Source organism: Heterodontus francisci, chromosome 9, assembly GCF_036365525.1.
Source record: "Heterodontus francisci isolate sHetFra1 chromosome 9, sHetFra1.hap1, whole genome shotgun sequence".
Taxonomy (NCBI): domain Eukaryota; kingdom Metazoa; phylum Chordata; class Chondrichthyes; order Heterodontiformes; family Heterodontidae; genus Heterodontus; species Heterodontus francisci.
The window spans coordinates 32,831,978-32,846,672 of NC_090379.1; the positions used below are offsets into that span (position 1 = coordinate 32,831,978).

At 42.8% G+C, this 14,695-nt stretch overlaps 1 protein-coding gene across 1 annotated transcript in view; it reads right to left on the minus strand.

Moving 5' to 3' along the window:
• Nucleotides 1-1,339: 1,339 nt before the first annotated feature.
• ubr7 (ubiquitin protein ligase E3 component n-recognin 7) overlaps nucleotides 1,340-14,695 on the minus strand; it is a 38,174-nt gene continuing 24,818 nt past the window's right edge. Inside the window, exons 8-11 of the mRNA XM_068038751.1 lie at nucleotides 13,498-13,665; nucleotides 9,694-9,862; nucleotides 8,776-8,837; nucleotides 1,340-2,594 (exon numbers count right to left, since the gene is read on the minus strand). Coding sequence (XP_067894852.1) covers nucleotides 2,502-2,594; nucleotides 8,776-8,837; nucleotides 9,694-9,862; nucleotides 13,498-13,665 — 492 coding nt within the window. The 3' untranslated portion in view covers nucleotides 1,340-2,501. The remainder of the gene's footprint in view (nucleotides 2,595-8,775; nucleotides 8,838-9,693; nucleotides 9,863-13,497; nucleotides 13,666-14,695) is intronic.

Genomic DNA, 14,695 nt, shown 5'->3' on the forward strand with positions numbered 1-14,695 from the left:
AAAAGTAAATTGCAGGTAGGGTAGATGAAAATATCAGCAATAAAATCCAAGGCTCAGTGCTGTAAATTATGATTGGCAATAAAAATGTTCATGATTCCCCTGGCTCCTCTTTCATTGCATCTTCCTCCGAGCGAGAGGGTGAGGAAAGTGGCTTCAAGGGGATTTGGACAGACTTAGTGAATGGGCAAGAACATGGCAGATGGAATAAAATGAGGTTATCCATTTTGGTAGGAGGAACAGATGTGCAGAGTATTTCTTAAATGGTAAGAGATTAGAAAGTGTAGATGTACATAGGAACCTGGGTGTCCTCAGCAATGTCACAAAGCTAACATGCAGGTGTAGCAAGCAATTAAGGCAGCTAATATGTTAGCCTTTATCACAACAGGATTTAAGTATAGGAGTAGTGATGTCTTGCTTCAGTTGTTATAGTACCTTGGTTAGACTGCACCTGGAGTAGTGTGTGCAGTTTTTGTTCCCTTACCTTAGGAAGGATTTTATTGCCATAGAGGGAGCGCAACAAATGTTCATCAGACTTGTTCTCAGGATGGCGGGACTGTCCTAGGAAGAGAGATTGGGGAAACATGGCCTGTATTCTCGAGTTTCGAAGAATGAGAGGTGATCTCATTGAAACCTACAAAATACTTAAAGGGATAGGTAAGATGTTTCCCCTGGTTGGGGGTCTAGAACCAGGGGACACAATTTCAAAGTAACGGGGAAGCCACTTAGGACAGAGATAAGGAGAAATTTCTTTACTCAGAGGGGTGTGAATATTTGGAATTCTCTAGCCCAGAGGGCTGTGGAAGCTCAGTCATTGGTATAATGACATAAGGGGGATATGAGGATAGTGTTGGGAAAAAGGCATTGAAGTGGAAGATCAGCCATGATATTGAATGGTGGGGCAGGTTCAATGGGCTGAATGGCCTACGCCTGTTCCTAAACCCATGACCTTGAGTAAAGGTCATCCTCAAAGCGAACAGTCGCACCAACTTACACTCTAGACTTTCTTCTGTAAACCCATTTACTCTGCATTACTCGAAGACCCTCCTTAAAACAGACTGTAACTAAGCTTTTGGTTACCCCCTCCCATTCACTCTTTTTGGTGCAGTTTCTTTACACCTTAGTCAAGCAGCCTCTTTCCCCCCACCCCACCTACCTAATTGCTAAAGCTGCTTTTTAAATGTACGTCAAGGGTCTCCTACACCCCAAGCCACTCCCTGCTGCTCACTTCAAAACTGTATACCATGCAAGTTAAAAAAATTAAATGATTAATAAAGTAATTCATTTTAAAATTAGAATGGGATGGGGGGGGGGGGGGGCTTTAAAGTAATCACACAGGTAGCAAAGTAACCAAATTTTTTATTGGCTGTTCACTTCTCCCCCAAGTGATGATTAGTAACAAAGTCAACTTTACAGATTCAAGTTGGAGAAGCTGCATTAAAATGTTTAAACAGAATTTAATGAAGCAAAGCCATTAGACAATGCAAAAACCAAATACCACATTTCTATTATAACCTGTACAGGCTGTGGAACCAAATGTATTTAACAGAAAGCAACTTATAGAACATGGTTTCAGCTTAAATATAAAATTGTTCAGGTGATCAACAGATGGGATTGGGTTTGAACGTTAGGACTGTAACTAGGTATTACCTTTAAATCGATTAAAAAGCACACGTAGAATGGGATCCCAGCTTCTAGTTTATTTTAAAAGCCAAAATGAAACATTTTCTGCACCAAGTTGTCCTTTGATGGGAAAGCACTTAATGCAGTCCTAAACCAAAACCAGCAGGTTTCTACCAATGTAAAGTGTCTGGTTCACAAGACAGCAGTAAACAAGCTGTTGATTGCCAGATCTGTTTGCATCACCATCATACCCAAAGGGGTCCTATCCAATGTTAATTATAAATGAAGATTCATATTGACAATGCACATTTCTACCTATTTTAGCTTAATGAACTATCCCTCCTCTTGGTAGCAGCAGTTAGAGAAGTTGGTTTTAAATAAGCAGTTGGACAAAAATTATCTAATTTTCAGCTGCTTGGACACAGTTTGATATTCAACATCTGCCACACTCCAGCTGTCAAAGCTTACAGGAGTTACCATGTTAACATGTTTTGAGGGGGAGGGAGTGTCCCAGGCATGCCAGCTCAGCTAAAATAGTCCATGTCCTATTTGTCCAAAAGTTTATTATGGACAATATTCTGTTTTAAAAGTATTTAAAATCACAATGTGCATACATAGTACAAGCCATTAATTTCCATTATAAAAGTTTCAGTTCTGCATCTCTTTGGGTATTTTTTTCCCTCACTATATAAAATGTGTACCAGTACTATAAATTTTTTTTACTATTGCTCCTGCACATTAAACAATTCTGTCTGCTGCTCTAAAAGTGAACTCTATACTAAACAGAGGCAAAAAAAAATACTGGGGCCAACTAATTAATTTTAAGTGCTCTTCTTAATGAGAACCCATTTTTTCTTTTCTGTAGATCGGAGCAATGTACTTTAACTGCAAAAGTATTGCATTCCATCCACCCGCCGCCGCTTTTTTGACTGAAGCTCTTCAAAAAAGCGCTGGATATCTTCACTTGTAACAACCTGTTGGAGATAAAGCTAGTATTAATGACATTAAATTAGAGGAAGCTGCTATTTTTGAAACAAAAGGGTTTCAACTCGAATAGAGCGTCAATATTTTCAGTTCCACGAGTGATAGGAAACCACACCTATAACAAGCTAGCAAGTAGGAGTTCAGAAACTTCATTCAACTCAGCTACTCCTTTCTTCTGTAGGCAGTCATTAATTACTCCATCACCACGGAGACTGTTCCTGGTTATATACGCTTCCACCAAGAGGTGATGTGTCGCAATTCAGAGAGACTGGTTTTCCCATTCCTAACCCAGGACTGCTGCCGCCAATTATTTAGCACCTTGATCAAGTTCCAAATCAACTAATGCAATGGTTAGGGATCAATTATATGGTTGGTAGAGGAAGCTTTAGTTCCAAAGAGCAGAAATTACTGAAACTCATTGTAATTTCCATCTACATTGTCAGAAAGGCACCATCTCCAACTTGGCTAGGTTCAAAACAGAGAAAACACTCAAACCTAAAGTTACACTCTAGCTCCCAGTCAGCAATTATTAATGCAAGCACCCTGACTTCACTGAAGGCAACAAAATTTAGATAGGAAATCTAAATGTAAATATACATTAGCAGTTACTACCCGTAGCATGTGCAATATTACTTCCACTTTAGTCTTTAGTTAGGGCACTCATGTCCCATTGCTGCAAGATATATTTCACCGCCCCCATCCCCATGAGGAAAGCAAGAATTTTAAGATTTTTTAACAGAACAAAATTCAATGTTCTTCTTGATGACAGATGAGAGTTAATCAGCACCAAGGTAACCTCAACAGTTGTGAGGTCATTTGACCATGGCAAGGAGATATTCCATTTGTAAAGTGGATCTCTTTTTTTTTTAAATCATTCATGGGATGTGGGTGTCACTTGCTAGGCCATCTCTAATTGCCCATGAGAAGATGGTGGTGAGCTGCCTTCTTGAACCACTGCAGTCGATGTGGGGTAGGGACACCCACAGTGTTAAGAAGGGAGGTCCAAGATTTTGACCCAGTGACAGTGAAGGAAAAGCGATATAGTTCCAAGTCAGGATGGTGCGTGACTTGGAGGGGAACTTGCAAGTGGTGTTCCCATGCAACTGCTGCCCTTGTCCTTCTAGTTGGTACAGGCTGCGGGTTTGGAAGGTGCTGTCTAAGGAGCCTTGGTGCAGTGCATTTTGTAAATGGTACACACTACTGCCACTGTGCATCAATGGTGGAGGGAGTGAATGGGATGCTAATCAAGCAGGCTGCTTTGTCCTGGATGTTGTCAAGCTTCTTGACGCTGCACCCATCCAGGCAAGTGGAGAGTATTCCAACACATTCCTGACTTGTGCCTTATAGATGGTGGACAGACAAAAAAAGGCTTATGGCAGATGCACTAGAGGTGTATGGAAAGTGTAGGGGGGTATTTAAAAGTAATTACGAGAGCAAAGAGGGGACATGAAAAAACACTGGCAGGAATGATAAAGGAAAATCCCAAGGCATTTTATAAGTATATTAAGGGCAAGAGGATAACCAGGGAAAGAGTAGGGCCCATTAGGGACCAAAGTGGCAATCTATGTTTGGAGCCGGAGGACACAGGTGAGCTTTTAAATGATTACTTTTCATCTATGTTCACTATGGAGAAGGACGATGTAGGTGTAGCGATCAGGGAGGGGGACTGTGATATACTTGATCACATTAGCATTGAAAGGGAGGAAGTATTGGCTGTTTTAGCAGGCTTAAAAGTAGATAAATCCCAGGCTGTTACGTGAAGGGAGGAGATAGCAGAGGTTCTGACACACATTTTCAAATCCCCTGTGGCCATAGGAGAGGTACCACAGGATTGGAGGACAGCGAATGTGGTACCATTATTTAAGAAGGGTAGCAGGGATAAACCAGGTAATTACAGGCCAGTGAGTCTAATATCAGTGGTTGGGAGACTGGAAAAAATTCTGAGGGACAGGATTAATCTGTACTTGGAGAGGCAGGGATTAATCAGGGATAGTCAGCATAGCTTTGTCAGGGGGAAGATCATGTCTAACTAACTTGATTGAATTTTTCGAGGCAGTGACTAGATGTGTAGGTGAGGGTAAAGCAGTTGATGTAGTCAAGATGGACTTCTGCAAGGCTTTTGATAAGGTCCCACATGGGAGATCAGTTAAGAAGGTAAGAGCCCATGGGATCCAGGGCAATTTAGCAAGTTGGATCCGTGGCAGGAGGCATAGGGATAGGGTGATGGTTGAGGGTTGTTCTTACGAGTGAAATCCTGTGACCAGTGGGATCGGTGCTGGGACCCTAGCTGTTTGTAATGTACATTAATGATTTAGACGTGAATATAGGAGGTATGATCAGTAAGTTCACAGATAACACAAAAATTCACGGTGTCGTAAATAGTGAGGAGGAAAGCCTTAGGTTACAGGACGATATAGATGGGCTGGTAAGATGGGTAGAGTAGTGGCAAATGGAATTTAATCCTAAGAAGTGGGAGGTGATGCATTTTGGGAGGACTAACAAGGCAAGAGAATATACAATGGATGGTAGGACCCTAGGAAGTAGAGGGTCAGAGGGACCTTTGTGTACTTGTCCATGTATCATTGAAGGCAGCAGCACAGGTAAATAAGGTGTTTAGGAAGGCATATGGGATACTTGCCTTTATTAGCCGATGCATAGAATACAAGAGCAAGGAGGTTATGATAGAGGTGTATAAAATGCTAGTTAGGCCACAGCTGGAGTACTGTGTACAGTTCTGGGCACCACACTATAGGAAGGATGTGATTACACTGGAGAGGGTGCAGAGGAGATTCACCAGGATGGTGCCTGGGCTGGAGCATTTCAGCGATGAAGAGAGACTGGAAAGGATAGGGTTGTTTTCCTTAGAGCAGAGAAGGCTGAGGGGGGACATAAATTATGAGGGGCATTGATAGGAAGAAACTTTTTTCCCTTAGCAGAGGGGTCAATAACCAGGGGGCATAGATTTAGATAAGGGGCAGGTTTAGAGGGGATTTGAGGAAATTATTTGTTAACCTAGAGGGTGGTTGGAACCTGGAACACACTGTCTGAAGGGGTGGTAGAGGCAGCAACCCTCAACATTCTTCTTCTTCTTCTTCTTTGGCCTCCTTGTCTCGAGAGACAATGGGTAAGCGCCTAGAGGTGGTCAGTGGTGTCAGTCGCTGTGAGGCAACTATGGAGTGACCTCTCCATGGCGCATGCCTGGGCGAATGTATGGAGGTTGAGAGTTGCCCAAGCGTCAAAACCCCCCTCTCGGCCTTTCTGGTGGGGTCCAATTAAGAAGTTTTTAAAAGAGCACTTGAAACACCATAGCATACAAGGCTACAAGCCAAGTGCTGGAAAATGGGTTTAGAATAGTTAGGTGCTTGATGGCTGGCAGACACGATGGGCCGAAGGGCCTGTTTCTGTGCTGTATAACTATGACTCAGTTACTCGCTGCAGGCTTCCTCGCCTCTGACCTGCTCGTGTAGCCACGGTATTTATATGGTACTCCAGTTCAGTTTCTGGACAATAGTAACCCCTAGGATATTGATAGTCGGGAATTCAGCGATCGTAATGCCATTGAATGTCAAGGGGAGATGGTCCACATGAAACATTTAACATTGAGTTATACTCAAAGTTGTATTTTTGCTGAAGACCTATAACATCAATTGATGCTCTAATTAAGAGTATTCCTGTTGTAACATGTCTGTGTATGCATGATTGCTTGCATTCACACCTCTGCTGTAGTTATCAAGCTTTCTAAACTTCTACAGCAAAACCTCAAGACACCCCACATTATTGAATCCACTGCTAATTCTCTACACAAAAGGGTGGAGAGATATGCTTTGCTATGACTGTACCACCTCCAATAGGTTGACATAACCATGACAAACTGGCAACACAAGGTTTAGTTCTTACCACCAATGAGATCTGCCTATAGGCAGCCTTCCTGTCTGACTTAGAATAAACACAGCATTATACAGATACAAAAGGAGCCATTATCCCTCTAACAGTCTGTTCCATTCAATTTTATTTTATTACTGTAGAATTGGGCATAAATTATTCTGCCAAGTTCATTGTGGCTTCAACATAAACAGGGTGCTAAGTAACAATAGCAACTTGGTTGAAATAATTGGTTGGAGCTTAAGGGGTATTAAAACTATTTTTCCCCCCCACACCAGACAGGAGCTGCATTCATAGACTGAAGTCATTGGTGTAACTTTGACACGGTAAATATTTAGACACAGGCTTGAGCTGTGAAACACTTGTGCATTGAAGCAATAGCGTGAAGCTCAGAGAAACAACAACATTTCTAGCAGGCTTCTTTATGGATAAAATCCATACACACTATCTAAATGCAAGAAAACATCCCATGATGGTTCGCAAGACAATCCAACAGTGATAAAAGGAGGATTAACCAAAAGTTTGGTCAGGTGGTTTCTAGGAGCTACCTTGATGGCTGAAATATATTTGGGCGGCAGCCTCACAGCTCCAGTGACCCGGGTTCGATTCTGGGTACTGCCTGTGCGGAGTTTGCAAGTTCTCCGTGACTGAGTGGATTTTCGCCGGGTGCTCCGGTTTCCTCCCACAGCCAAAGACTTGCAGGTTGATAGGTAAATTGGCCATTGTAAATTGCCCTAGTGTAGGTAGGTGGTAGGGAATACTGTAGGGTTAGTATAAATGGGTGGTTGTTGGTCGGCACAGACTCGGTGGGCCGAAGGGACTGTTTCAGTGCTGTATCAATAAATAAATAAAATAGCTGCCAATGGTGAGTGCACAGGAGGACAGAGAGAAACAGAGTCGGTTGTCAAACTGGAGGTTAATGAAAAAAGGAGGGGGCAAGGCCATTAGGGATTTTAAATCTGGGAGAACCAGAAGCTAAATATAGATCAAGGCAAGACAGGGGTGATGGGTGAGTAGAATTTGGCTTAGGATAGGTTACAGTTAGCAGAGTTTTGGATGAGCTGAAGTTTAGAGTATGGAAGAGGAGAAACTGGTTAGGAGAACATTGGCATGGATAAGAGTTATCAGCAACAAATGGGATGAGGCAGGAGGGAGGTGATGTTTCTGATGGAGTTGAAAGCGAAGTTCAAGCTCAAATAGTATGCTGAGGTTCAGCTTCAGACAGTGGCCATGGAGGAGGATGAAATCAGTGGTGAGGGTACAGAGCTTGTGACAGCAGCTGAAGATAATGGTTTCAGTCTTCCCAATGTTTAACTGAAGAAATTGCAGCTCATCCAAGACTGGATATCATGAGCATTCTGACAACACAAACGCAGTTGACGATAGAGAAAGATACAGCTGAATGTCGCAATATGTAAGTGGAAGCTGACCCCATGGCTGCAGAAGCTATCACCATGGGCAGGGCAAGGCAGTGTAGATGAAGAAGAGAGGACCAAGAGCTGATCCTTGGGAAAATTGAGGCAACACTGCAGGGTTGGTAAGAGTCATTATTGGAAATGTACTGGCTATCAGAACCAAACAAAGGCAATCCTACTGACCTTGACAAGGGAGGAAAGGTATCAGGAGTTTTGGTGCTGTGAACAGAGGAAAGGCCATGGAGGGATAATGCAGAACTGTCAGGATGCATCAGTCAGAAAGACCAAAGCATTGGCTTAGATTATAAAAACATGCTGCAGCCTAACTTCAATTCCATCACTTCCACAGTCTCAAACACGACCTGGACATTGCCAGGTATCTAAAGTGCTTTACAACTGAACTAACCTCTTTGTTCTCACCTTTCTCCCCCTGAAGGGACTATCATGCTGAGGGATGACTACCAAAAAGGTACCAGCCACAAGGTGCTAATTTACTCCATATCCATCTTTTCAAAATAAGCCTGTACATCAGATTATGCAAGGGGAAGCAATCACAGCCAAATCATCCATTCCTCTGTCTCCAACTACACATGCTCTTTCCAGTGAGATAGACTTGTGGTCAAGTATAGGAAGCTGGGCTGATATTCTCCCCTCCTCCAGCTGCCCATGCCCATCTCCATCCCCCACCACCATAGTACTGTGGGCCAACTGCAGTGTCCCTACTGCTACCCCAGTTAAGATCGGTAAACTCTGTATAGAATTGAATCTAGTCCATTTGGCTCAATTTCACACTAGGTATTTGCTGAATTTAAACTCTTAAATTCTGATAGTTGTAAAACAAACTTCTGAGAATCAGACATTGACCCATCTTTACCTTTCCTTCATCTGCAAACCTCTTCAGATAATCCTTCAGTTCAGACTTTAAATCATTGTATTCTAGAGAGAAAAAAAAAACACAAAACAGCTCAATAAACTGCTCCATACTCAAGTTATGACTTCATTCTGTGGTCAGTGTCATTCTACACAATAATGAAAATAAATTTGCTGTAGTAAAGCAACAGTTCACATGCACTGGCACCTTACCATAGAAACCCAGGCAAATACAAGCTGCAGATTTTAATAGCATTTTCACCAAACAGCAATTCCTACAATATATTGTCCAATTATATAAATTTGCAAATATATTAGAGACCATTCATTTTGGCATCATTTTTAGAGACTTATTTGCATTGGTTTTAAAATCCACTGGAGAATTCATTGCTCATGAAGTCTTAAGGCTGGCTTAATCTAATTTTTTAACCCACTAAAGGCCTCTTTCAAAAAAGTAAAAAAAAAACTTCACTACTGTAACTCTAGCTGCTTTGATAGGTTTACTAAGTCTATGTATTCCTACCATGAAGAGAAGCTTCAAGGGGGCTAATAGAAATGGAAATACATTAGTAATATGAAAACTCCACACGCCATACATCCCGGATCCTGAACATAATTTTTTCAAACCCTGTAAGATCACAAAAAGCAGACAAATAACCAGATTCTACTCCCTCCATCGTCTTGAAATCACCAGAGGTCCTGTATAAATACTCTGTACAGGAACTGAAACAGAATTGACTAATCAGCAATTGATAAGATTTAACACACTACACTGGAGACCCATCTTGTGATCTTGCTCCACAGGGATTGTTAAAAGATCTCTCAATGAGCTCTATAATAGGTGATCTATCATGTTGGGGTTCAAATTAATTTGCTTCAGAAAAAGTTAATTCAAATATAACTAAAAAATGGACCACTTTACCATAAATGAGTTCAACTTGCTGGATTCTATTCATGTTGCTCAGAGCAGTCATTAATGGATCACATTTCTCTCTGTCAGTCTCTTCAACGGTTTTGCCTTTATTCTCATAGGCCAACACGGTATCAAACTCGTCCAACAGAAAGGAGATTTCTAGTTCTTTATACAAGTTCTGAAAATAAACACCAATGCTTGCATATGAATAATAAACAACCTAGTCATAATTAGAAAGATTTTATTGCAACATCCTACCAATCAAAATCTCTCACTTTAAAAAAAGCCCTACAATGTCAATTTTATTTAGGTCAAAGGGGATTCAGGAACGATAAACAGAATTCTTTCTTTCTTTCTTTCTTTCGGGCCTCCTTATCTCGAGAGACAATGGATACGCGCCTGGAGGTGGTCAGTGGTTTGTGAAGCAGCGCCTGGAGTGGCTATAAAGGCCAATTCTGGAGTGACAGGCTCTTCCACAGGTGCTGCAGAGAAATTTGTTTGTTGGGGCTGTTGCACAGTTGGCTCTCCCCTTGCGCCTCTGTCTTTTTTCCTGCCAACTACTAAGTCTCTTTGACTCGCCACAATTTAGCCCTGTCTTTATGGCTGCCCGCCAGCTCTGGCGAATGCTGGCAACTGACTCCCACGACTTGTGATCAATGTCACACGATTTCATGTCGCGTTTGCAGACGTCTTTATAACGGAGACATGGACGGCCGGTGGGTCTGATACCAGAGGCGAGCTCGCTGTACAATGTGTCTTTGGGGAACCTGCCATCTTCCATGCGGCTCACATGGCCAAGCCATCTCAAGCGCCGCTGACTCAGTAGTGTGTATAAGCTGGGGATGTTGGCCGCTTCAAGGACTTCTGTGTTGGAGATATAGTCCTGCCACCTGATGCCAAGTATTCTCCGAAGGCAGCGAAGATGGAATGAATTGAGACGTCGCTCTTGGCTGGCATACGTTGTCCAGGCCTCGCTGCCGTAGAGCAAGGTACTGAGGACACAGGCCTGATACACTCGGACTTTTGTGTTCCGTGTCAGTGCGCCATTTTCCCACACTCTCTTGGCCAGTCTGGACATAGCAGTGCAAGCCTTACCCATGCGCTTGTTGATTTCTGCATCTAGAGACAGGTTACTGGTGATAGTTGAGCCTAGGTAGGTGAACTCTTGAACCACTTCCAGAGCGTGGTCGCCAATATTGATGGATGGAGCATTTCTGACATCCTGCCCCATGATGTTCGTTTTCTTGAGGCTGATGGTTAGGCCAAATTCATTGCAGGCAGACGCAAACCTGTCGATGAGACTCTGCAGGCATTCTTCAGTGTGAGATGTTAAAGCAGCATCGTCAGCAAAGAGGAGTTCTCTGATGAGGACTTTCCGTACTTTGGACTTCGCTCTTAGACGGGCAAGGTTGAACAACCTGCCCCCTGATCTTGTGTGGAGGAAAATTCCTTCTTCAGAGGATTTGAACGCATGTGAAAGCAGCAGGGAGAAGAAAATCCCAAAAAGTGTGGGTGCGAGAACACAGCCCTGTTTCACACCACTCAGGATAGGAAAGGGCTCTGATGAGGAGCCACCATGTTGAATTGTGCCTTTCATATTGTCATGGAATGAGGTGATGATACTTAGTAGCTTTGGTGGACATCCGATCTTTTCTAGTAGTCTGAAGAGACCACGTCTGCTGACGAGGTCAAAGGCTTTGGTGAGATCAATGAAAGCAATGTAGAGGGGCATCTGTTGTTCACGGCATTTCTCCTGTATCTGACGAAGGGAGAACAGCATGTCAATAGTCGATCTCTCTGCACGAAAGCCACACTGTGCCTCAGGGTAGACGCGCTCGGCCAGCTTCTGGAGCCTGTTCAGAGCGACTCGAGCAAAGACTTTCCCCACTATGCTGAGCAGGGAGATTCCACGGTAGTTGTTGCAGTCACCGCGGTCACCTTTGTTTTTATAGAGGGTGATGATGTTGGCATCGCGCATGTCCTGAGGTACTGCTCCCTCGTCCCAGCACAGGCATAGCAGTTCATGTAGTGCTGAGAGTATAGCAGGCTTGGCACTCTTGATTATTTCAGGGGTAATGCTGTCCTTCCCAGGGGCTTTTCCGCTGGCTAGGGAATCAATGGCATCACTGAGTTCCGATTTGGTTGGCTGTATGTCCAGCTCATCCATGACTGGTAGAGGCTGGGCTGCATTGAGGGCAGTCTCAGTGACAGCATTCTCCCTGGAGTACAGTTCTAGGTAGTGCTCAACCCAGCGGTCCATCCGTTTGCGTTGGTCAGTGATTATGTCCCCCGATTTAGATTTGAGGGGGGTGATCTTCTTGATGGTTGGCCCAAGAGCTCTCTTCATGCCATCATACATTCCTCTGATGTTTCCGGTGTCTGAGGCCAGCTGAATATGACTGCATAGGTGTTGCCAGTAGTCGTTTGCGCAACGCCTAGCTGTTCTTTGTGCAGTACTTCTGGCTGCTTTAAGTGCTGCGGCTGTTAAATCGCTGGGGGCTTTCTTGTAGTTCAAAAGTGCAATGCGCTTAGCGGCTATGACAGGTTCCAGCTCTTCATTATGAGATTGAAACCAGTCTGCATTTCTCTTCGCACTTTTGCCGTAGGTGGTCAAAGCTGACTCATAGATGGCGTCTCTGATGTGGGCCCACTTGGTCTCAGCATCCCCTGTGGGAGTGTTTTGAAGGGCTGTTACAAGTGAATTTAGAAATTTTTGTAATAGCTGTGGGTGAGAAATTCTGCTCGTGTTGAATTGCAGAAAGGAAAAGACAGAATTTCTTTTCAATAAAACTCTGCTGTAAAACTGCATCTTGGAGAGACAAGTGTTCTGCTGTAATGACACACTGGTGCAGAATTCCAGTGTGCACAAAGCTTTGGTCCCCTTTCCCATTTAAAATTACTTCAGAATTAGGTTGATCCGCAGACTTCAATTTTCCTTCATTATCGAGCAGATCTTTCTTTTCACTCTGCATCAGTGAAGTATGGGCGGTCTGTCTTTTCAGACACAAGGACACTGACCATGTTCCTTAGCAACTATTTATTGTCCTTAAAAGCACTTAAAGCAACTTAACAGAACACCACCACTGGAGGTGGTGTACTAGCTTGTAATGCAATAGCAACATTTTCAGGGATCCAAGCGCAAAACATTCTAACTACTGTGCTTTCAGAGAGCGTGGGTGTACTGCCAAATTTCCCTTCCCCAAAATCACCTTTGCACGTCATCTGCTTACAGTCCTCGATTTTAAAAAAAAATTATTTATATACAATACAGCCTTTTCCACTCAAGTAGAACATGTTTTATGGAGACATCTTTTGATATTAAGTTGCAGGAGTTCTATCATTTTTAGATGAATAAGCATTGTGTTTGCAGAGTGACTCCCTTTCCAAGTCGGATAGTAACCCGTGGCCCAAGATTGGTTTCCTAAATAAAAAGAGACAAAACTGCAAATGCTGAAAACATACAAATAACAAAAAAAAAGTTGGAAATATCCAACAGTCAGATAGCAATTGTAGAAGGAAGATAGGTTGTTGACAGTTTGGGGTAGAACCCTTCAGAGTTCCAGTGAAGAACTGCACACCCAAAACATCGATAAGCTGGCATTTTGCTTTGCAGATGCTGATTGCCTGTTATCTATCCCCAGCATTACTGGTTTCAAATAAAGCACAATAAAGAGTTTGTTGTCCTTTTAAAAAAAAAACCATTGTTTGAGTTTATACTTCAGACACAAGATAAATTACACAAGAAAAGGCATCCTTCAAATCAAGAACATTAAAAAGGAAAAAAAAGTCATGCAAGAGACAAGACAAACTTACCAAGCAGGATTGGCAGGTACACAGTTTACTGCGCCAGTTATGAGGCCAGTAGGTGGCACACTCTCTCTGCAAGTCACCTCTCTTTTTCACCTGCTGCAGTTTGCACCCAACATTCTCTGAAGCAGCATCTTCCTTCATACTGCAACTTGCTTCATCACCATTTGCTGCCTGGTTTAGAAAATGGAACAAACTTTTAAAAAAAAAAACAACTCCAGGTGTCAAACATTTAGTAGAAGGAACACACCTAAATTACAGCTTTCTAGTACTTTTATTTTTAAAAATTGCAATGTCAATAATGGGTGCCAGGGAGTGATTAATTGACTACAGAGGGTTAAGAAAGATGAACTAAACCATAAAAGTGAAACCCAAACATCTTAAAAAAGTCCTTTGAATTATTGGGATAAGATAACTGTAGATGCCGATACAAAGTGAGACAACCTGTATGCTCCACATAATCTTTAAAGATTACAGTTGCAGTGATTAAATCACAGGTTAATAGAAGTTCTTAAATTATAATCTATTGCAGGGGAAAACAGGGGGCAAAAAAAAAAATGGTGTCCGAAAAAGAACAGGAACTAAGGGTTAGGGATGACTACTGACTGAGTTTAGACAATTGGATCCAACAGTAAAAACACAAGAGCAACAGTGCTGTAAGTGCACCATGTAAAGTCAGAAATTGGCATGTTTGATTTAAAGCACAGCTCAGGACAGGATCATTTGACTTGTGTGTGCTCCAAAACATTTAATGGAAATCTAGTCTACCTGGCTTTACTCCAGTACTGTGCCAATAAAAGTGTTCATTAGACCAGGGAGTAAGGTAGATCAAAACAAAAAAATCAACTGACTTGAAAAAAAAAAACCCTACCTTCTCCAGGCCAGAGTACATTGACTCACATGCAGCTGGATTTTTTTTTTTAAAAAAGGGCTGTGGGGTCGGAACCTGGTGCGGACGAGATTTGAAAAAAATCCGAGATCCCGGAGGTTGTGTCTGGAACCCGATGTTTCCAAGAACGTCTGAAATTGTCAACGAGAGGGTGGGGGATTGGGGAAGCTGCTCACCTCCAATTAAGGGCCCATGAAGGATTTCATTAAAGGGCGGGGGTGTGGGGTCCACACTGCAGTTTTCAAAGGCGATTCTGTGAGCCCGTCCAGTATAGTGCACAGCTGTCAGGCTCACAGTGGGCAGGAACAAACTTTA